Source organism: Copidosoma floridanum, unplaced genomic scaffold, assembly GCF_036245765.1.
Source record: "Copidosoma floridanum isolate Cflo_tuat_1 unplaced genomic scaffold, Cflo_Japanese_pri ptg000001l, whole genome shotgun sequence".
NCBI lineage: Eukaryota > Metazoa > Arthropoda > Insecta > Hymenoptera > Encyrtidae > Copidosoma > Copidosoma floridanum.
In genome coordinates this window covers 5,544,223-5,566,489 of record NW_028321878.1, presented here as the reverse complement: position 1 = coordinate 5,566,489, position 22,267 = coordinate 5,544,223, and the positions used below count along the sequence as shown (strand labels likewise).

General features: G+C 45.1%; 3 protein-coding genes across 3 annotated transcripts in view; 1 reads left to right on the top strand and 2 right to left on the bottom strand.

The window, feature by feature from the left end:
• The first annotated feature begins 1,523 nt into the window (after positions 1–1,523).
• mRRF1 (mitochondrial ribosome recycling factor 1) lies at positions 1,524–2,539 on the top strand. The gene is made up of 2 exons (XM_014359806.2): positions 1,524–2,213; positions 2,277–2,539. The coding sequence occupies exons 1-2, from the start codon at positions 1,591–1,593 to the stop codon at positions 2,518–2,520; spliced, it is 867 nt and encodes a 288-aa protein (XP_014215292.2). The 5' UTR covers positions 1,524–1,590; the 3' UTR covers positions 2,521–2,539.
• A 210-nt stretch (positions 2,540–2,749) lies between these two features.
• LOC106644386 (uncharacterized) lies at positions 2,750–4,854 on the bottom strand. The gene is made up of 7 exons (XM_014359844.2): positions 4,550–4,854; positions 4,107–4,383; positions 3,853–4,011; positions 3,510–3,762; positions 3,323–3,437; positions 3,133–3,238; positions 2,750–3,053 (listed from the first exon to the last, which is right to left on the bottom strand). Exons 1-7 carry the CDS (start codon positions 4,772–4,774, stop codon positions 2,860–2,862), a joined length of 1,329 nt encoding a protein of 442 aa, XP_014215330.2. The 5' UTR covers positions 4,775–4,854; the 3' UTR covers positions 2,750–2,859.
• A 1,179-nt stretch (positions 4,855–6,033) lies between these two features.
• Positions 6,034–22,267, bottom strand: part of Egfr (epidermal growth factor receptor) — a 57,970-nt gene continuing 41,736 nt past the window's right edge. Inside the window, exons 4-10 of the mRNA XM_089593921.1 lie at positions 13,278–13,613; positions 12,103–13,179; positions 11,867–11,996; positions 11,300–11,613; positions 9,189–11,207; positions 8,883–9,059; positions 6,034–8,798 (exon numbers count right to left, since the gene is read on the bottom strand). Coding sequence (XP_089450047.1) covers positions 8,482–8,798; positions 8,883–9,059; positions 9,189–11,207; positions 11,300–11,613; positions 11,867–11,996; positions 12,103–13,179; positions 13,278–13,613 — 4,370 coding nt within the window. The 3' untranslated portion in view covers positions 6,034–8,481. The remainder of the gene's footprint in view (positions 8,799–8,882; positions 9,060–9,188; positions 11,208–11,299; positions 11,614–11,866; positions 11,997–12,102; positions 13,180–13,277; positions 13,614–22,267) is intronic.

Genomic DNA, 22,267 nt, shown 5'->3' with positions numbered 1-22,267 from the left:
TAAGACGTGACAACGTTGCGTGGTTGGGGGCGCTACTGTCGATTTACTGGTGATGTGATCCGCAATCCCGCCAGCAGTAGAGCAGACAACGTCGGTCATCTTACTTATTCTTTTTCGTGACATTTTTGCTGTGATCGCGCGCAATCCCGCTAGCAGTAAAGCTGTTATTTACATTTTTCTTTTTGGCACTTGAAACTATTTTTTTTTTGGTCTGCGTGTTTGTTTACGTCTAGCACAATGAGGTTTGTTTACAATCAAAAAATGTCACGAAAAAGAGCAAGTAGACTGACGTCGTCTGCTTTACTGCTGGCGGGATTGCGGATCACATCACCAGTGAATCGACAGTAGCGCCCCCAACCACGCAACGTTGTCACGTCTTACATATATGTAACTGCTGGCGGTGATTGCGGATTACACCCCATGCGTTACCACAACCTACGTAACTTAACTGGGTCCGTACCATATGGTACATTTGTAGAATACAGCCTCTGATAGTCTGATTTTATCAATCTGGTAGAGAGAGCACAGAGCACGGTGTAAGATGTACCCGACTAAGTAGGTAGTACCATATTGTGGTCGATTTTATTACACCATGTAAGTAGAACATCTGTTCTTTTGGAGATCGATTTTCAGGTAAAAAATAAGTTCCATACTTGCCGCTAATAGCACAGACCATATTAACTTTTAATTATATATCTATATAAGTAGTTGCGGCTGGTTTGTAATTAATTACATGGCTATACTATAAGTAGTAATAATTATTTGGATCAGCGCCATCTAGCGTTGCGGATCTCTAAACTAAAAAGTAGCCCTAAAATTCTAAATCAGAGCTTTAGCTTTAGCGCTTAGAGCCATTTAATCAGTTATAAACCAGCCGCAACTAATGTTATAGATAATGTATAGTAAAGAGTTAGTTTTTGCTAACAATTGTTTGTGATAATTGCGGCAAGTTTACAACTTATCCTTTACCCGAAAATCTACCTCCTATATTTTTATACTTTTAAAAGTCGATTTTCGGATTTAAAAATAGATTGTAAACTTGCCGCAAATAATATAAACCGTGTTATATTTTTATTTTCTATTCATTTAATTAGTTGCAGCTGGTTTATAATTGATTAAATGGCTCCAAGCGCTAACGCTCTGACTCAGAATTTTATGGCCACTTTTTAATTCAGAATTCAGAAATCTGCAACGCTAGATGGCGCTGATCCAAATAATTATTGCTACTTACAATAGAACCATTAATCTCAGATGTAAACCAGCCGCAAATAATTTTGTAGAATTTAAATAAAAAGTTGACGTCGTTTGTGTTATTTGCGCCAAGTTTACAATTTATGTTTTATCCGAAAATCGCATGCATAGTATTATTTTTAAAAACATTTGTACAATATACGTAGGCGTTTTGTATGAAAAAAATAAATAAATAGAGTACCTGTGTGTCATTCTTGGTTAAATGATTATGAATGTTATAATAATTATTTAATTGGAAAACATTGAGTATAATCGGTAAAGCTAACCTCAAAGTCGACTTTCGCTTTAGCTGATTGTTACTTCTGATCAAGTGTATGATTTTTAACAGAAACAGTGAAAATGAGAAATTTGAATGGCATTAGTAGTTTAATTTGTTTAATCAGCTGTAAACCACTGAAGGTATCCGCAATAAGATCAACAACAATACGTTGTTATTACTCATCTTACTGTAACAATAATTCAATGGTACTCAAAAGTGTCAAAACATGTTCAATTTTTAACAACAACAGCCCGTTGGTACGAAAAGATGCAGTTAATATTTGCTGGTTGAGAAATCTATCTGTATCAAGTTCATTGTGCTCAAAAAGTAAAGATAGAGGAGGCAAAGAGAAGAAAAAACAAAAAGCAGCCAAGCTGGACCTCAGAGAACTGTCAGAGCTTATTGATGTGGATGAAGTGACTGTTGAGATGAACCAAGCCATTGAAAACATGAAGTCCGAATTTATTAAAAATCTCAATCTTCGTTCGGCAACTGGTGCTTTGGATCAAATAAATGTAACTGTTGATGACAAGGTGTACGAGTTGCAAGAACTTGCCCAGATGTCCAGAAAACAAAAACTGATAGTGCTCAACCTGGCAAATTTTCCTACTGCCATACCTCAAGTGATCAAAGCCATTGAGACTAGTGGATTGAATATTAATCCTCAACAGGATGGAACCACACTTTTCTTACCCATTCCCAAGTAATAGTTTGTACACTCAACTGATTAAAACAATAAAATTTCATGTAATCGTTTTTATTTCAGAGTAACAAAAGAGCACAGGGAAAATCTTGCAAAGAATGCAAAGGCAATATTTATAATACACAGAGATCAAATTAAAGATACAAGAAACATTACAATTAGAGAACTGAAAAAAAGGAAGGATGTATCAGAGGATGTGATTCGTCGAGTTGCTGCTCAAGTGGAAGCTCTTTGTGATAAGTATGTCAAAGAAGCTGAAAAGCTTTTACAAACCAAGCAGAACGAACTGTTAGGATCTTCTGAGTAAAGCAGCTTTTTCAGTTAAATGTTGTAAAAATTGTACAAATATATATTTTTTATTTGCATTTATCAATTTATCAGTCATCCTGATTTATACGTTATTTAGTAAACTCTTGTTGAAATCATAAATATTTATACAGATTTATTTTATTTTTTAGCAAATAATCACAACCGTATTTAGGGACAGATCTATAAGTATAACATTAGTATTGATAGAAACTATTTTTATTGGCAAAAATTACTCCTTTGGCATATTTTACATTGCATTAACGTAAAAGTCGTTCTTACAGTAAAAAACGTGTATAATACAACACGGTTAATAGTTTTTAAAAATTGGTATGTAATACTATTTTTTTATATATTCTGTGAGCGCCTTGCACATTGTTGTAACTGCCTTCCTAATAGTATCAGCACTGTGGAAGGCAATACTAAGCCTGATATAGTTCTTTGATTTGCCATGATTTGAAAATCGAGCTCCAGGTATAGCTGTAACTTTGTACTCTTCTTGGCACCATTTCACAAAGGGAAGCGCATCGATGTCTTGAAAAAAAAAATTTTTTTTCTTATTCACTTTATTCTTTATAAAGAAAACTATTCTTAAAAGTATAAAACTAAGTACCTTCTTGAAGCTTGATCCAAACGAAATATCCACCTTCGGGATATCGGTAGGAGCAGTTGGGTGGTAAGTTTTTATCCAACGCATCGCAAAGTGCGTTCCTTCTTTCCTGCCATCGAAAAATCAATCCAACCATTTTTTCAAAATACAAAAGCTCATACATGTATTCGCGCGACAAAAAAAGAAAACATACCTTGTAAATTTCTTTCAAATTGTCCAAATACTCATCCTCCAACTTCAAGTGCAAAAGACTCGCTATCAAACCGGACACGTAATGATTCACCGCCCCTCCGCTTTTCATGACACCTCTGTACACCCAAACGAAATATCATTAACTGAGAAGGAAAAAAAAAAGTTTTTTCCTGAAAACCGTCACTCACGATTCCTTCAGTATATTAGCGACTTTTGGTCCACACTCGAGCCAGCCCACTCTGATGGCTGGTGAGAGAATTTTCGAAAACGATCCGTTAGAGATGATGTTTCCACCCGTGTACCCCGGATCCTCCGAGTCATCGTAGTTGAACAGCCGATGCGGTGGATACCCAGTGTCATAGTTCAGGAGATTGTACACGTCGTCACAGACCACCGCGAACTCGTTTTCCCTAGCCATTTTCACCAGCCTCTTGGACATCTCTCGATGGAAAATATGAAAAAACGACGTTTGTTTTATTTTCTCTCTTTGAATACGATGATTTTCTGTATGTGTTTGAATCAAGCAATTACCAGGTGACAGGGACATGCCGGTCGGGTTGTGGAAGGTCGGTATCGTGTAGTACATGGCCCAGAAGACTTTGTCGTTGCCAAGAATGTACCCCTTGTTCTTCTCTTGGCTGACTATTTCCTCCAAAGCATCGAGATCCACCAAATCGTCCTTCATCGGCACTAAACCCAAATCGCCCAAATGAAAAAAAGAGGAATTGGAATCTCATATACATGTACAAACAAAAGATGGCGTTTAGTTTATTGAATTAAGGTACCTGAGATGACTCGTATCAGAGGAAACTGCTTGAAAGCGTCGAGGGCGATCATGTAGGTGACCTCGTCCACGAAAATGACGCCGTTTGGCGACACGACGCTGGTCAATATCAGCTGTAGTCCATGTGTGGCGCCGCAAGTGAGGATCAAATTTTCCCGCGACACCGGATCACCGTAGCGCCGCGTCAGAAATTTCGCCAGCTCGTCCCGACATTCCCAGAGGCCCGCGGTTATGCCGTACTGGAACAGGTAGTACTTGCCTTCTTTTTCCTCCTCTTCCTGCTCGCGGGTGCAAATGAGGTAAGAAAATTAAGGTTTTTTTAAAAATTATAGTTGTAACGCAAAGAGCTTGCAAGAATGAAAAAGAACAATCCATAAAAGCTCCGCAAGCTCAAACTGATGGGACCATCGTCAGCGAGTGCTCGCATGAAAAAAGCCAACTCACCAATCTGTGCTTGGTAGCCTTAGCGAGTAGGCTGCTGCACTTCTGCAAAAGATCCGGGCCGGGCGCGCCGACCGACAGATTGACCACGTTCGAGCTGTAAACGTTCAAAGCTGGATCAGCGTCAAACAGGTGTCGCAGGTACGGATCTTGGATCTTGGCCATTGCCGATGACGTTGCGGAGGAATGAAAAACTTTGCGCGTCAGCTTGGCGTAATTACTGATCATACACCTCGTCCGAATGTAGATCACTTACTGCAGGCTTGTGCGACGACTATTTTATCTTTCGTGATATCGTTATTAGATAGGTGCGCGCCGCTTTACAGCTAAGCACGAGCTTTTACAGAGCGAGGGTCATATAAAACGCGATGCCGACGACAGATGTCGTTAATGGGCGATTTTTCCCGTATGACTTACCTGTTTGGGTGAATACCGATTTTTCGTTGTTGAAAACAATCGTCGAGCGTCTTTTAGTTTGTTGGGAAGCGATTGTTTTGCCGACTTTTCGATTTCGCTGAGTAGTGAATTTATATACACTCGTGTAATCAACGACTGTCGTTTTCTTATCGTGAAAGAATTCAATGCTTTCATTAAGCATACGAGATAAACAGGAAAACTGTATTACTCAAACTGATAGAGCCGTCCGACGGCACTTATCGAAACTCGTAATATTTTTTATCTTCATTGGATGTTGTTTCATTGTGTCATCTTAGATAGTTCCTCGATCCCGATGATTCACGTGCGATTCGCCGTCCAACGATCGAATATGAATTAAATTAGTTGTCCTACTGTCGTTAATGTATACACTTGATCATGCATACTTAACATCTAAAATATGCAACTTTCATTCAGATCGGTTATAAATCGGTAAGAAAAACTTTTACGTATACAAGGGGAAAAAAAAAATCTTTCCCGAGAAGTTTCAAGCCAAACAGAATGAAAAAAAAACGGCACTTCGTACGGTACCTATCATAATCTGCGTCAAAAGCAGTTCTCGGGCCAGGAACCGCTGAAAAGGTCCTAGTACGGGTAGATCGGCAGTGGCTCCGTTCGGCTATGGCTCTGCGCAAAATCCGCACCAGTGATCGTTGGAGTGTACCCATGGTGTTGTATTATTACTTTAACGGCACGTTGATGATACCGATGCACTGTCAGCACGGCAAATGCACCGGTTCTAGAAACAGCGTCTACTTTGCGCTCTTCCCTCTTGTATGATAAAAGCTTTTGTAGCTTTACGTTACGGTACAGCACAACACCCCTTCGTTTTCTTCGATTGCCCTCTGGATTTTTGTGAAACAATAGCGCTGCTGACGAGGCTAGTTAATGACTTTAACTTTTTCTTAATTAATCATTGTCTTTTACTCTGCGTGAAGAAATAAACGCACTGACTTGCGATAATGCCACTCTCGGGTTTCTCCGAAGTTATCCAAGTTACGTTTGTTTGTTTGTTTATTGTGGGAGAAGGAGGATGTAATCAAAACAAATGGTTTAAAATTATTGATTTTTCGTCTCGTTTATTACAATATTTCGTAACGATATATATATATATATATGATATACAATATGAAGATCTTTTAAAGCCCGTGTCCACAAACGTACTCGTAGACTCTCGATCGATATCGGTTCTTTTTACAATATACAATTCGTCGCATGGTTAAATTTGTGTTTGTCGGGCAAACACACAGGCGACTCTGTGTAATATACATATACATAATATATTAATGTCATTGATGGGTGATGAGAGCTTTATCTGTGGATGTGTGGGCCGCAGACGAAAGTTGGATACACTATACAGATTTTTTTTTTTCTTGCATTATTCGGTGCTGATACTCTCTAACGATGTGTGTGTGTAGTCGTTTATCTATATACTATGTATAATTTCTGTTTATCATCATATTTATTCTCGTATTTTACAAATTCAAAAGTGTACTAAAAATAAGTATTATCTTAACGTAGTAGTTTATGTGATCCGTAGGTGATAATAGTAATTAAAATAATTAGTAACACTTAGCGTAAATTTACACGATACGTAATTGACTTGTATATAAGGCATTTCGCGTTCGCAATCTTTAGAAAAAAAAATTACATACACTTTTTTATTATCATGATGTTTTTGTTCTTTTTTTTTTTTTTTTCTTCTAAACCCAAAATGAATGAATTACAACCGACAAAATCATTTGATTTGTGCGTAACAATTGTTAAATATAAATCTCAAAAATAGTTGATTTTTCATATAAAAACACTGGTTTTTAAAAATTCGGATGAAAATAGTTGATACTCAATTTCCAGTTACACTCGAATATGCCTGTATAAAGTTTAACCAGTGATTATTCTGCTTCTCGTTTTTTACCAATATTTCGTTCGTCTGTATAAAAATGGCACATTCTACCCTATATATATTTATGATCACGAGATATATTACGCGTGTTGTCGTAACATATGTATTTTGTAATGTGCCCGTAATTAACTAGTTGATTCAAGTACATTTCTTCTACAATAAAGTAGAATGTTTTTACAAACTAAAATATCTATGTACAATCGAGTTTTTGTGATTAAAATTTTTTCGCTGGAAAAATCGCTAGGATCCAATAACGATTTTATCGGTCCACGAAAAAAAAGCTAATAATGGCATGATAGATGTGCAATTTTCGTCAACGTTCACGTTTAAATAGTCGTAAAAAAATTTTTTCAGAGAGCTAAAATTATGTTTTAAAAGTGATTTTTGTACAAAAAGTTCTTCTCAAAACTACAATCCGATACAGTATGCTAGCTCCCTCGGTGCAAGGAAAAAAATTGTAAGTGCCTTTTTTTTATCTTGAAATATAAAATCTTTTTTTTTTATCACAGTCATCAGTGATAACGACACTGGACAATAGATGTGGTAAAGAAAAAAATAGAAATAATTTGAAAATAAAATTTGTCATTGTGTATATAAAGATGGGTTTATAAAACAATAATCAACTCGTTGCTCACTTACTTGATGAAAAATAAAAATTAGATGTTCGTACGTTGAAAAACGTGTGTGTGTGTGTGTAACACGGGTGCTGATTCGTTTGTTAATTACATGAGTTACAATTATTTACAAGCCACGTTGATGGCACATTAAGAATATATTTGCACTACAGTTCATTGAGCAGGGCCGACACGGACGACGTATATCGATGTATATTTTTTATACTTATATTAGTAGTTAAATCGATACAATCGCGAGTGTGAGCTCTCGTTCATCGTCGTACGCAATCATTATAAAATTGTTTTTCATTCAACAGCCACACTCATCATCATCATGCATTTACTCGTGACATTAAATTGTACGATCACAATCAGACACGGCACACCTTTTGTTAAACCGAAAAATCTCTAAGTACTGCGAAATGTTCTTTCAAATAAGTATTACTTTTTTGTTCATTTCCAAAATTACCAATCGTCGGTTTAACATGCATTAAAAAATCTGTCGAACCCTCAGTTCCCGCAGACTAAAATTTAATTTCATTAATAATAAAGATTTTAAAACGAGAATTAAAGAAAGAAAAAAAAAAATCACGGCTAATGTACACATCAGTCAATTTTCAACGAAAGTAAATTTTTTAACGAAAAATTAAATAAACTCTCGAGCTTGATTAACGCTTAATCGATAATATATTTTACAGTATACGCGTGTATAACACATCGTTGCATCCGTCGACGATTTCGCACTCAAAATATTGGGAGGAAAAAAAAAAAAAAAAGAAGGTTTTCCCTACGTAAATGCAAAAATAAAACGCAACCCTCCACGAATCCAACGATACGCGTGTACGCTTTCACCGGTCATGCGGACCATCAACGCTGTCGACGCGCGTTTACGTAGTAGTAATAATATAAAAAAAATATTTATATATATAAATGTATTTTTTTTTTCGAGATCTAAATTGTCGAAGCATTTGCCGGTAAGCCTCTCAGACGGTCGTTTCGTTCTTTCTGAGAGGCTTGAGAGGCTGCAGCTCGCGCTCGAGCCGGTCAAAGTCGTTGTAGTACTCGTGATCCGACTCCTCCTCGGAGCTCCGAGGCCGTAGCCCAGCCACGCCGAAGGCACCGTTCGCCAAGGCCTTTTCCAACTGGGTCGGCGTCGTCGGGATGCCGAGCGGCTGGGGCGTCAGGGGCCCGTCGTCCTGCGACATTATGTACTCCGGATTGTCCAAGGACGTCTTGCCGACGATCGTCAAGAAATCCGGGTACTTGCGGTACCCGTTATTGAAGCGCTTCTGCATCGATTCTGAAACACCCAACGTTAAACAATTACTTTAATCTCCCCCTACACATTCTACACACACGAATCAACGAAGCCGAAGATGCTTACCTGCAGAGTTGGCTTCGGCTATCAGATCCATGTACTGGGTCTTGGCGGCTGGCAGCTGGGGCGACGGCATCAGGTAGTCGTCCTCGTCGACCGGCAGGTCGAGCTTCACCCCGCCGACCTGGGCCTGCTGGTGCGTCGCGCCCTCGGACGCAAAGCCGTCATCCGTCACGTCGCAATCTGATGGCAAAGTAACCACGTTACAAGTCATTCACAAATATCGTCGCGGATGACAGAGAGAGAGAGAGAGAGAGAGAGAGAGAGAGAGAGAGAGAGAGAGAGAGAGTACGAAAAGAATGAATCCCTTACCTCTGACGCCGACCATCTTGAGGGGGTCCGAGCAGTACCTCGAGCCTCCCGACTCGGATCCGACGGTCCCTCCGGCCATCATCTGCTGCTGGCCGCAGTGTCCGTTCATGTAGCCGTAGTGGCGCGAGCGTTGGAGGCTACCGGATTGTCCACCCTCGTGGGCACTGGTGCTCGGGCCAGAGTTGCCCCCGGCGGAGCTACCCCCGGCGCCGTGATTGGCGCGCGCCATGGCAGCCGCCGCAGCCGCCGCGGCAGCCCCGTACCTCAGCAACTCGCGGTTCCAGTTCTGCTGGTTCTGGGGCGTGGGCGAGTCGGTACTGAGGGAGGTCCCGTTGGACCAGCACGTTTTGACGGGCGTGCCGGGTGGCGTCGGGCCCGAAGTGTTGCTCGAGAGGAAGTTCGGGGGCAGCGGGGCCCGGCACTTTGGCTGCAGGTACTCCTCGGCCTCGACCAGGGCCGACTCGTGGTCCCCGGCTATCGACGTGGCCAAACTACGGATCATCTCCTTCTCGTCCTGGAGCACGTATGTCGGCAGCCTCATGTACTTGTCGCCCTCGATGGCCAGGTACCTGCCGGGGTCCTTGGACATCTTGTCAAACTCCTCGGCCAACTCCTTGAAGCTCGGCCGCGACTCCGCGTCCAGCATCCAACACTTGATCATTATCATGTAGACGTCGATGGTGCATATAACCGGCTGGGGCAGTCGCTCGCCCTTCTCGAGTAGCTCGGGCACGTTGCGGGCCGAGACGTTCTCGTACGGCTTGCCGCCATAGGTGAGGACCTCCCAGATCGTGATCCCGAAAGCCCAAACGTCGGACTTGTGGGTGAAGATCCGGTGCTGGATGCACTCGAGGGCCAACCACTTGATCGGCATCTTGCCGCCCGCGGCCTTGTACTGCTCCTCGTCGATGTCCAGGAGCTTGGCCAGCCCGAAATCCGTGATCTTGACCGTGTTGCCGTTCTTGACGAGGACGTTGCGTGCCGCGAGATCCCGATGCACGAGCCTGTGCTCCTCGAGGTAGGCCATGCCCCGGGCAATCTGGGTGCACCACTTGAGCATGTGCTTCGAGCCGATCTTGTCCCGGTTCTGCTTGACAAAGTCGAGGAGACAGCCTAGAGGCATCAACTGCGTCACGAGCATCATCTGCGAGGTCATGCACACGGCTAGCAGTTGAACGAGATTCGGGTGGTCGACCGAGGCCATGATGTACGCCTCGTCGAGGAACTCCTTGGAAGCGTTGGTGGTGCCCTCGTGCAGGACTTTGATGGCCACGGGTATCTTGGCTGTCTCGCCCTCGGGCACCCACACGCCCTTGTACACGTGGCCAAAAGCACCGGTGCCCAGGATACCACCCCGGCGCATCTCCTCCTCCTTGATGATGCGCAGCTTGGCGAGATTCGGCTTGACGCCCGTTGGCCTCAGTGGCTCGTTATCGTCGAGCCCCGTCAGGGCCATCGTCATCTTGACCGTTTTCTCCTTGGCCTTGAAACTGTGGTACTGGCAGACGCAAAAGGCCACGCCCACGAGCAACATTACGACGAAGAGGGCCAGGCCCCCGAGTATGGCGGGCCTCAACTCCTGGTGGTGCTGCTGCTCGTCCGGCTCCTGGGAGCAGTAGAGGTCGTTGTCGGCCGAGAAGAGCTTGTACGGGTAGCCGGGGGGACAGAGGTCCGTGCAATTGAAGGCCGTGGTGTTGTCGTTCGGATCGCCATCCTCGACGTACATCTTGAGGTTGCGGCACTTTTGGCACTGGTGGGGCGCCGGGCCGTAACAGCCCCGGCACTCCGGGTAACAAGGCTGGCAGAGCTGGCTGTACGGCTCGACGTAGTGGTCGGCCGGGCACTCCTCCTCGCAGTGCTCGCCCCGTTTGAACTTGGCGCACTCCTGGCAGACCTGCTCGTGGGTCCCGAAACCCGTGCACTTGTTGCAGTGGTGGTGGCACTTGCGGCAGACCGCCTTCCCTGCCAACTGCTGTAGGTTACCCTGCTCCTGGGGGCTCACCCACTCGTAGTAGTAGCCTACAATGACGATGATCACGAAACATTGTTTATATTCATTGCAACTGCAGTTGTTTGTCATTTCCATTGTATGTATATATGTGATATCTTACCGTCGGGACAGGACTCCTTCTTCTGCAGACAGACCTCGGGCTCAAAGTCGCTGTTGACGATGGCCTTCTCGCAGCTGTGGCAGCCGTTGGGCCCGATGTTGTTCTCCGGGCCGTCGCAGCCGCCGACGCAGTTCTTGTGGCACTCGTAGCACTGGCCGTTCTCCCTGTACTTTGAGACTGGACAGTAGGCAACGCAGTAGGGCCCGTCGCGCACGTGCTTGCACGACTCGCAGTCCTCGGCCGTGGGGCCCGTGCAGGTGCCGTTGCACTCCTCGTGGCACGGCTTGCAGCTCTTGTCGTCCGCTCGGTAGATACTGCGTTTGTTCGATTAATTTATTGTTTCGCATGATTGTGACGCGACAAAAGAAGCGCAAAAATCAAAGATCGTGCTCGCATATACGTGACAAACGACAACAAAAAAAATCAGGAAAAAAAAGGAGCTAGATATCGATACGACATCTTACCCGGCGGTCTTTCATCGGTAGGCAGTTAACGTACACGTCGAGGTTGTTAGTATATTCATGTGAAACAACAAGTAATGGAAAAATTTGTCGAGTGTGTGCTTACCCAGGTGCGTTGCAGTCCCTGACGCAGACGTTTCCCAGCATAAAGTTCTTGCAGGACAGGCACTGTTCGGCCCCCGGGGCCCAGCAGCCCTCGCGCGAGCACTGCTCGTCGCAAACCAAGCTATCGTTGACTGCGTATAGAGAGAAAAAAAAAAAAAAAAAAAAAAAAAAAAATCAGAAATGATTTCTATTTCACAAGTACTGCAGATAAATAGGATCGTGATGATGAACACTTACTGCAATCGGTCTCGTTCTTGTTCTTCTGTATGAGGTTCCCGTGGTCCGAGGACTTTCGAATTTTGTTCCAGTTGATGGTCTCGGCGTAGCAGAGCTGCCTGTTCTCGAGTATCGCGACGCCGCCCGAGTTGATCTTCCGTAGGGAGCTGAGCCCCAGCGACTCGAGGGACGACTTGACGATGTAGAGACTCGAGAAGAGCTCGGTGAGGGTCCGGCCGCCAATGACCTCGAGGTTCCGGAAGTACGAGAGGTTCTTGAACTCCCGGTGATCGGCCTGTACGTTCAGGTAGCCGGTGATCTCTTTGAGGGTGCTGAAGATCTCGAGCCTGTCCGGGTGCATGGGCTCGTAGCGCGAGCCAAACGAAAAATTGCTGAATATGTGCTGGTAGCCCTTGAAGCTCTGGTCGAGGATGCTGATCGAGCCCTCGATGATCGTGCAGTCCTTGAAGCTGTCGATGTTGCCCGAGTGGACCCAGCCCTCGTTGGAGCTGTCGCTTACACCCTGGCACGTCTTTGGACACGGACCCTCGCACGGCACGCACTCGCTGTTCACCGCCTTCTTCTTCGGTGGGCACGACCTAACGCACGCCCCGTTGTCCTTGAGCAGGTGCTCCGGACACTTGCGCACGCAAGTCGCCCCGTACGCGTACTTCCCGTCCGGATTCGTCTCCCAAGAGTACGTGGTCGGGTTGTACTTTTGCATGGGCGGGCACTCCTGGGTGCAGACCCCGTCGTCGTAAAAGTTCTTACAAGCGAGGCAGTCGCTCTGCTTCGGGCCGGTGCAGCCCCCCGCGCAGAACAAGTGGCAGCACTCGCGTGGATTGGGTCCAAAGCACCGGCCCTGCCAGCACTGGGGCGAGCAATTCGTCTTGGAGAAGCGCTGGCAGTTCTCGGGCCCATCGCCCCAGCAGCCCTGCTCGCAGCTGTTGTCGCAACCGCACACCCGCTCCGGGGACGTGAAGTTGTAGATGTACGTGTAGTTGCGCCCCGGCCCCGTTATTATCTCGTCCCAGTTGATGGTCTTTATGTGGCACAGGTTGTAGTTGTCGAACATGCCCACGCTCCCGTTAAGAATGTCTGTGGACGATGTCACGAGGAGGTAATTTTAATTTTTCTCTTATTTTGGATAATCTAACGGTATACATGTATGTATGGATGTCGGACAAAACTTGTACCTCTGAGCGCCGGCATCTCGAGGTTGAACATCTGACAGAGGGTGACGAAGAGCGCGTACTCGTCCTCCTGTATGTTGAGCTTGAAGAGGGTTCGGCCGCGGATGATCTGCAGCCGGGGTAGCACGACCTTGGGCACGTCGACGTGACTGATGAGGACGTAGCCGGTGACCTCGCGGATGTGGTGGAGGAAGCTGAGGTCGAAATCCTTGCCCTGGAGCCAGGTGATCTCGAGGTTGCCGTCGACGTACGTGCAGTTGGTGTATCGGTCCCGGAGGTTACGGTAGTGGTGGTCCTTGTTGGACGGCACCGACAGCCGGCCATTAGTTCCGATACAAACTGAAATTCAGAGAAAGAAAACCGGTTTAGTTTCTTTTTTCTTTTTTAATTATAATATATTACGTTCAATGATATTTCAGATCTGCAAGCGATCTTTGCGTTGGCTGAGAGAGACTTTCATATTAAAATCAAAGGGAACCTGACGGCCAACAAATTACCCAACACCCATTGTCAGCTTGTGAGAGAGAGTATACCTTTACACGGCTGTTGGACACCTACGTTTTCTGTTTGTCAAAGTATACCAGCTCGTAAGTGTCGATGAAAAATTTTTCTTTTGCGTGATTTTCTGCTTCGGTGGTTCATTGAGTGCGTGCATGTATGCGCGACGGCAATCGTGATGCAAAAAAAATATAAAATATTTGGGTTCTTATTCCCAGATTCTGATTAGAAAATACTGGGGACCATACGTGCACGATACGAGTAATGAGTGTAATGAAAAACTAGTTGGCTGACGAAAGACCAGTTCTGAGAGTTTATACGTGGGTATAGAGAAGGACTTCCGAACTACTTATTTCATATTTCGCACGACCTTATTACAAATGTTTTTTTTCTTTCTTTCTTTTTTTTTTTATCTGGTTTCAAAGAATTTTCTACTATTTCAGGAGAGAAACGGTGTCTCGAGTAGTCGTAACAGTCGACTCGAGCACAGATATTACTTTCGTGCCGATACCAGAGTCATATTTTTACCCACTTGGCGACGTATGTGACGCAGAAAGTGTTTTTTTAACTAGTAAGAGATTTTTAAACAGTAAAAAAAAAAAAAGGAAAAGTTTTTTATACGCAACAAATGAACACAGGCATCATTACAATGAGGACGGGTAGTAAAAAAAAAAAAAAAAAAAAAAAAAACAGAAAAACTAGTCAGAAAACATAATAGCAATAAAAAAATAAAAAGAAGAGGCCACAGATATACCTGGAATAAATACACGAGATAAAGCATTAATGGAAACTCTCCAAACCCACCCACATCGGCTCGGCTGGACGCGCGCGCGACTCCGCGAGATGCACCTCCACGTATATCCATACCGATGGCTTTCTTCCTTCTAGGCCTGAAATCGTATTCACGTACATCCACGCACACGAGCAGAGCTACAAGTAATTGTGTGTACGTACACAACTACACAACGAAAGGTTGTTGGTAAGGTGGGCGAACCACTTCCATAAGAGCGAGAGTCGCAGACGTGTACTGTACAGCATCCCATTATATAGGCTTACCGTATATTATACACGTAAGCGACTAGTTTCGGATAAGAAGCTCAGTGATGTTGGTACTCTCGGGTGACCATTTTTAGTTTCGCCCCATTCGCTGAAATGTTTGCTGATTATTGATTTACCGCTCGTCCCGTCTATACTTATAGATTGAAAAAAGAAAATCACTTCGGGGCAACAACGGTGCCGAGTCGCTTTAAGCTCTCGCAAAACGACGAGCCCTTGAGCGACAAACGAGGGCCATTTCGCGAGAACATACAACCCATCAGCAACGACGATCATCCCACCCTCGCAAAGCTTCGCTGGACCCGGACCCATGTCTGCCTCTAACGACAGTTCCGCGCTTGAGGATCCATTGGACGGGTTGTCGCCTCGAGCGACTGTGTGCAACCAAGTTTTGCATGCACTTTGGTTGTCAACGCTGGTGGGACTAGTCGATGAAGATCGTCACACGCGGTGTTATTACCGTGTAGCCGCTAGTTGATGTTTTTCTCCCTGGGTATGAGGACAATACGGTGTACCGGGCGGTAACAATCGTCGCCAATCGAGGCCATTTTGGGGATGAACAGAAAACACGTGTTCCTCGGGTTCGAGAACCGAAAGTTACAAACGAGCGTAACTGATGGCGTACTGTGCCACACGGCGTTCCTGCACGTTCGCTCGACGCTAATATATATCGGCCGTGCAGTTACACCGTGCGAGGCAAAAAAAGGACGCAATTACACTCATCGATGAATTGCGCGCACTACAAACGTGCCGGCTTGTTTGCTGGGAAACAAAAAAACAAAAACAAAAAAATGCCCCGTACGTGACTGAGAAAAAAAAAGATAATCAAGTAGAAACAGCCGAGATGGGTCAGACGGGGTATTTAGCGTGGATAGAGGGGGAAAAAAGGAGGCCGATCGCTAATTAAAAGCACCTGATACTCTCGGAACGCTGTGTGCCGCCGTCGAGGCTCCGGAATTTATTTTTTCCCTACGAACATATATCTACTCGCGTTCGATATGAAATAATATCAGTGATGATCTTTGGCAATTAAAATCACGCGAATCCTTCGACGTGTGTACTTGAAAAGTGCTCATCTAATGGTCAATTATCGTGGTTATTTACACCACGCGTGCGGATGCGCTGGAATAAGGGGAGGATGGGGAAAAAAAAATGTACGCTTTCGTTTTCCCCGCCCAAGTCCACTCGGTTATCCGCAAAACGCATCAAGGTACACGCGTAGAGAGCCCACACATCCGGTTTCCAGTTTTCCATCGGCTTCGTTGTACTTATATACGCGGCTGGCGTAAAATTTAATTGCACCGATAATCAAGCAAAAGCCGAGAACGGCCAAGTGCACCGCGCCGCTTTCGGCGACAGGCGCCTCCTGCCTCATTTGCTTAGGCTAGACAGCCGTAAATTAGTGTACATATACAACCGGCGCTCCCCTACCCATGTATACGTAATGACCATCCACGACGACTCCAAGTTTGTCTTGTGATTGTTATCCGTTGGGGCGATTTGATTGTCGATGGAGAAAGAAAAATCATCCAAACGTTAGTCACGAGCTTTTTTTTCTGTTAATTAACACACGATACAGCTTGTACAACAGTCGACACCTTGCAATTGCTCCTGCCGCACCTCAACGCGCGTCCATTAGTTTTGTAAGACCAAAACAGCTCTGGAGTAGCGTAAAAAACAAAAACAAAAAAACAGCTGACGACGAGCACGTAACACACGGCTTTTGGTGTAATTTTGGGGCCGATGCACGGTTTACAGGGCGTGTGTGCAAGTCCGTAAATTTCGGCAAACGGAGCGAAAGAGAGAAAACGGGGCAATTGGAGGATCCGGCGGCTGCCTCGGCCTGTAATCACGCAGCGGTCAGATTTTCGCGGGCTTTTAACGAGACCCGTATACATCCGTCAGGCGTCCCGAAGGGTTGGCATTTTTTTTTTTTCCTTTCGAAGCACACGACTGCATGTAAGAGAAGCGCGAAACAAAGAAAACACTTGTCGCGGCGTACTGTTCATACGGAGAAGCCTGGGGCATGGAAGGCATTTCGAGGGTGATGAAAAAAGGAAAAAATAAAAGAATAGCTACGAGAGATGGTTTTTTTTGTGTTTGTTGCCCCTTAACTCCTTTCACGGCTATTGTCCGAGACGGTCGGGGGGGAGCGAGGCCGATTGAAGCGTGACTCTTTTTATTGATGCCCGGGACGACCACACCGCATGCGAGTGCCCATAAAAGAGACACCGATAGGTATTTTATTTACATCCGTATGGTGTGCGCTGCAGCAACCGATAACACTTCTAAAACCAAAGGCAGCATCCCGTATCTTTTTCCTCTCCCGAGAGGTGTAACGCCGCCGCAGAGAGAGATTTTTACGCGGCACTTTAGGACCCCCATTAGAGGGAAGACCCTCCCCTCGGAACGTATTATTACCTTGCAAATGCGCGTGTGCGTACATGGCCATCGTCGTCGGTGTGCTCCAGCCGGCGCCATTCATCCGAGCCCGTAAACACCGATACTTATGTATACCTTATACCGAGGGGCGCACCATCACCCATCGTATACCCACAGCGCCCCTCTCTCTCTCTCTGATATGCGGTTCGCGGCAGCCCGCGGCGTCGTCGTTTCGGGACACTCGCGCGAGAAACGATTCTCGGCTCCCCTGCGTGCGCCTCGAGAGAAATTTTTAATAATAATCATACCGCGTCGTAACGAAGGTCTCCCTCGACTAAATTGCGCGCTGTGCACAGTACACATGAAGATACGTACCGAACAAAAAGAGAGGCTTCTCGCGAGGGTGATGGATGCCGATCGACCTGTTTAACACGGTCTGGATAAGCGTTTTTCTTCCTCCAAGTGCAATCATCGATTAGGTTTCAACGAAGCTAAATAACGAGCAAGGGTTTTTTTTTTTTTATTTCCATAATTATCCATAAAAACGCGCGCGACAAATCCACATTTCCGCGAAACTCTCTCGCATTAGTGTTTTGCTAAACGCGCTATTAATATGTACCCCTCGTATGGGTCTCGGGAGGGGGACACGAGATAAAAGCCATCGTTGTTGAGGGAACGGGCTCTCGCAATCTCGCGCAAATCATACAAGAGAGCCGCCTACGGCAGCGCTGTAATAATCTCCTCCCCACGAGGCTAATGGCTACCCCGGGTATATATGTATAGTTTCACTTATATTCTCCCTTTCGGAGCCGGTCCGAAAAACCCGAGGCTTCACAAATGAGGGGCTTCGCGCACCAGAGGCGCGAAATAACCATTGGGCGTCATCTTGTCTCTATATATGTATCTCTCGGAAGAGGCAGAAAAAAGGTGAGGTCGGGGAAAAAAAAATATATATATATCCGATGCAGCACATGTTGTGCTCTTGGCTTGCGTAAACAATAATTTAGGGAAGGGCCGAGCAAAAACGAAACAATGGGAGTATAGCGGAGGAAGAAAAAGTGTATCCGAGGGGAAGTGATTTTTTTATATACGTATTATATACTCAAATTGCGACAGCTTTTATTATATTGTGCACGATTTGCGATCGGATGGATACGGACAATCACTTACATTACTCTTTTTTTTTTTTTTTTTTTTTCACGAAGAGTTTCCGCAAAGTATCCTACCTTGAAACCACTCCTCTTAAAAAATAAGCTTTACGAAGAAGGCATGTGTATTTTCAGCCTCACGATTATCATTCCTCAAGTACCACTTCTTTTTCCCCGAACGACGGTTGCAAAAAAAAAGAAAAAAAAAAAAACCATGCAATGATCTTCAAATTCGCCAAAATAAAAATTGTTTCTACACTCTCCACCTATACTTGCTCCGTACCGAGAAACCATAAAATAAAAAATAACAACCAACCAACAAGTTGGAGAGCCGAAGAATTTCACGAGTCGATTAAAAAATTAGCCACGCTTTTGGAGAGAGAAAAAAAATCTCTGTATCCCTAAGAAACGCGAAATGGGGATTGTGGTTTATGGCCTTTTTAACATTTCCCCAGTCACATTCACCGTTTCCCGTCACCACAGCTTGGCTCGTTCAGCGACAAATCATTTTCCGCGAGTCGGCTTTTCTCCCGCGCACATCGAGCTCATGCTGACGAGAAACATATTCACACGCCTAATGACGACGCCAAGTGCCGCTGCCTGATTAGTTTAGCTTGTGCTGTCCGAGTGAAAGCTCGCGTACAAGGATACAAGGGAAAGAAAAATTTAAAAAAATCGATCGATGCAATAGAATCTCTTGTATATTGATCACCGAGTGCACTCGTGCCCCGCGCATTCGTCAAAAGAGGACGTACAATAAGAGCTGTCGACACGTTTTGATTTCGGCTGCACTTGAATGAAAAAAGGAAGAAAGAGAAGCAAAGTAAAAGGTGAAAAAAAAAGAAAAGAAGGAGGAGTGATTGCCGTGAACAATAATTCAGCCTCAGACGCGTGGAAATAATGATGATAATAAGGAGGCTTTTGGATCGAGGTGGTAGGTACCTGCATCGTCTGGGACGCAACATGCGTGAGTATAGCGAAAGGGAGAGAGAGGAATATATGAGAAAGAGCAAGAGAGGACCTATATGGACAAGGAACAAATGACGGGAGCATGGAATGCGCTTTGTTCCCTCCACCTTCGGGGCGCGAACGCAACAACGCGCTCTACAATTGCTCCTCCGTCGTCCTCTCCTTCGTTCGGTATTCCCTTCTCGCGCTCTCCTCCGAAGGACCATTATACCTGCTCGTCTCCCTCTTCTTCGCTCTTTTCTCGCTGCGCGTATATGTATACGCGTGTCCAACACTATGTGTATACGTACCCCCATCTTGCGTACAGATAAATGCTCCTCTTCCACTCTCTCTCTCTCCTTCGTCTATCAGTTTGCACCTCCAGCATCCCCGTCTCTCTATTATACTCTTTTTTTTTTTTTTTTTTTTTCGCGTACAACCAAGTATTATGCACACCTTGGCTGTCCTTTCCACCACTGTTCCCTTTCCCCCCCAAAGAGCAAACTCCAAGGGTATACGAGAGAGAGAAATTCTTTCTCGGCTTCATTTATTTTTACCTTTTGTTCGCAGCTACGTTATTATTGCGCGCCTTTCCAATCTTTTTTCGTCTTCTTCTTTTACTTGCAGTATACATACCCATACTCCGCTCTGACACTTAACAAATGCGTTTTCGAGCGTATATAGGTGCGTGAGTGCACGGGTATCTTATACGTACCTGCAGCAGTACACGCGAGAGCGCGAAACGAGTTTTCCTTTTACGCGTGTCCGCGTGCAGATTTAGTTATTTATATACATTTTAACTTTGAATGGGTATTATATACACCTCAATTTTGCATTCGTCATTTGTTGTGTGTGCGTACGTGGTTTTTCACTGTACTTCGGAGTGACAGGGCTCGTGGAAGGAAAAAAGTGAAATCCCTCAAACTGCCCGTGCCCTTGGTTTTTTTCTGTTATTTTTTGTCAGAACCTCAAATTCGAAATAACGTGCATTAAACGATCCTGACTGGCGCAATTAAACTCCTTACATGTATACACGTTATACGTATGCTTTTGTTTTTCAATCCCTCCCCGAGATCATCTCCCTCGGTTGCGTCCGGAGGCGAGGCTGGGCTTAATTTTTGCGCCCGAGTGTAAATGAAAGGCTCGGGGAGCATTAAGGCAGATTGCCCAGAAAATTGAATATTTCCTCGGGTCGTCTTTGCCGGGGTCTTTTTTTTTCTCTCCCCCTTTCGTGCCCATCGCTTAAAAGGCACTTTTCGACGAGCACGAGCGTGTGTGTGTAATCGCTTCTCCCCGGCACTTTCCTTCAACGCGATGCAAAACTTATCACGTGGGATATTAACAATTTTAATAGCCACTGCACCGCCACCGGATTGAAATAATATCCCGGCCGGTGCAGCTCTCCAACTTTGTTGTTATTATCATTGCGGCGCGTGTATATTTATATGCGGACGGATATTACATTTTAGAGCTGGACTGCGGTGTATTGAATTATCTGCGTGTGATTATAAATTTTTGACCTTACCCGAGACGAAAGCCATTTTTTCAGTGCCACGGGTATACCCCGTTTGATCTAGTGAACATTGCCGGTCGTTACTATGCAAAAATCGACGTGTATAGCCCTTGTCGAGCGCAAAATTTACAAGCGGGCCATTAAACAGCCATCACCTTTGCCATTGTGTTGAAGAGAGGGACGCGAGAGAGATGTTAAAAATTGACAGTGTTACGATAAGCCACAGACACGCGGTGAGTATAAACAACTAATCGTCCCGCAATGGTCGCGCGTATACATTAATGAGCTCGAGCTCTCTTAAGCTCTGATTTATCCGGGCTATCGGTTCTATGTAATATGTATACACGTTCGGTATGAAATATAAGGCAAACCGCGGTCGGTGCTTTTACAGATAAACCCATAATACGAAATACTTTCGTCGCGGCGATAAACTTTTGGCCATGGTAACGCTTACGCTCGTGTAGTACATAGGCATATGCATGTATATACGTATAGGTTATAATATGTGTGCACGGTCATGTAATTGCAAATTGCCAAAGCAGCGCGATATCCCGAGAGGGGCATAAATTGTCCCTAACGAGGCTGTAATTTGCAAGTCGAGCGTTCTTAGGCACTAGGTGTATGTGTATGTACATGTATCCATGCGCAGATACGCTCGAGAGGGAGAAAGAGAGTTTTGGCCTCTCAGCGATACGTGTACAAGTGTGAGAGATTGTAACACGCACCGCGTACAGCCATCGAAATGTAATTGGCGCCGATCGCGCGAGCGAGCGAGAGAGAGAGAGAGAGAGAGGCTCTTTTCGAAACGAGCGCGGGTTAATGTGCTTTTAATGCGAGCGCTCGATCTGTAAATCTATGTATACGCGTGTACGGAGCGAAAGCGCGGCGAAAATTGGAGTGCGTATACTTTTTGGGTGATCTATTCATACACGGTGTACAGATGGAATCGATGGTCCATTAGATGATCGGGACGGGGCGATTTATACGTATACCGATCTTTGTTGCGTGAATTTAACGAGTAATCGAGTGTGTGCTGGACAATGGTCGCGGTGGAGTACATTCACACGCAAGGGGCCCAAACCAAGCGAGTCACGGTCGCTCGATTTTCGTTGCCGATCTAACCGAGGAGTGAAAACGCGAGGAAGGAGCCGTGATGATAATACATCTGAAAAATCATCGTCCGCGAATAAGACCGATGGGGCCCCTTTTTCTCCTCTTTCGCGCGTAATCTGTACACCAAACGCCGGGACCCTGCGTGTATATACCACAGAGGAGGAAAAGGAACAAAAGCTCGGATCGGCTGAATTATCGGCTCTAATGATCTCGATAAGGATGAATGGCCCCGTCGAGGGTGGGGATTAAAAAGAAAAATGCGCACGCGGCACGGAGCTTCATAGGAATCTCGTTAAGAAACCGTGTGTGTATACAATACACACGAGCACTGCTCT

Bases quoted from the DNA above. Each gene is read 5' to 3' on its own strand.
- mRRF1 (XM_014359806.2), top strand. From the start codon at position 1,591: ATGAGAAATTTGAATGGCATTAGTAGTTTAATTTGTTTAATCAGCTGT. The intron at 2,214-2,276 runs GTAATAGTTTGT...TTTTTATTTCAG, and splicing joins CTTTTCTTACCCATTCCCAA to AGTAACAAAAGAGCACAGGG.
- LOC106644386 (XM_014359844.2), bottom strand. From the start codon at position 4,774: ATGATCAGTAATTACGCCAAGCTGACGCGCAAAGTTTTTCATTCCTCC. The intron at 4,384-4,549 runs GTGAGTTGGCTT...ACCCGCGAGCAG, and splicing joins AGGCTACCAAGCACAGATTG to GAAGAGGAGGAAAAAGAAGG. The intron at 3,054-3,132 runs GTACTTAGTTTT...TTTTTTTTCAAG, and splicing joins TTGGATCAAGCTTCAAGAAG to ACATCGATGCGCTTCCCTTT.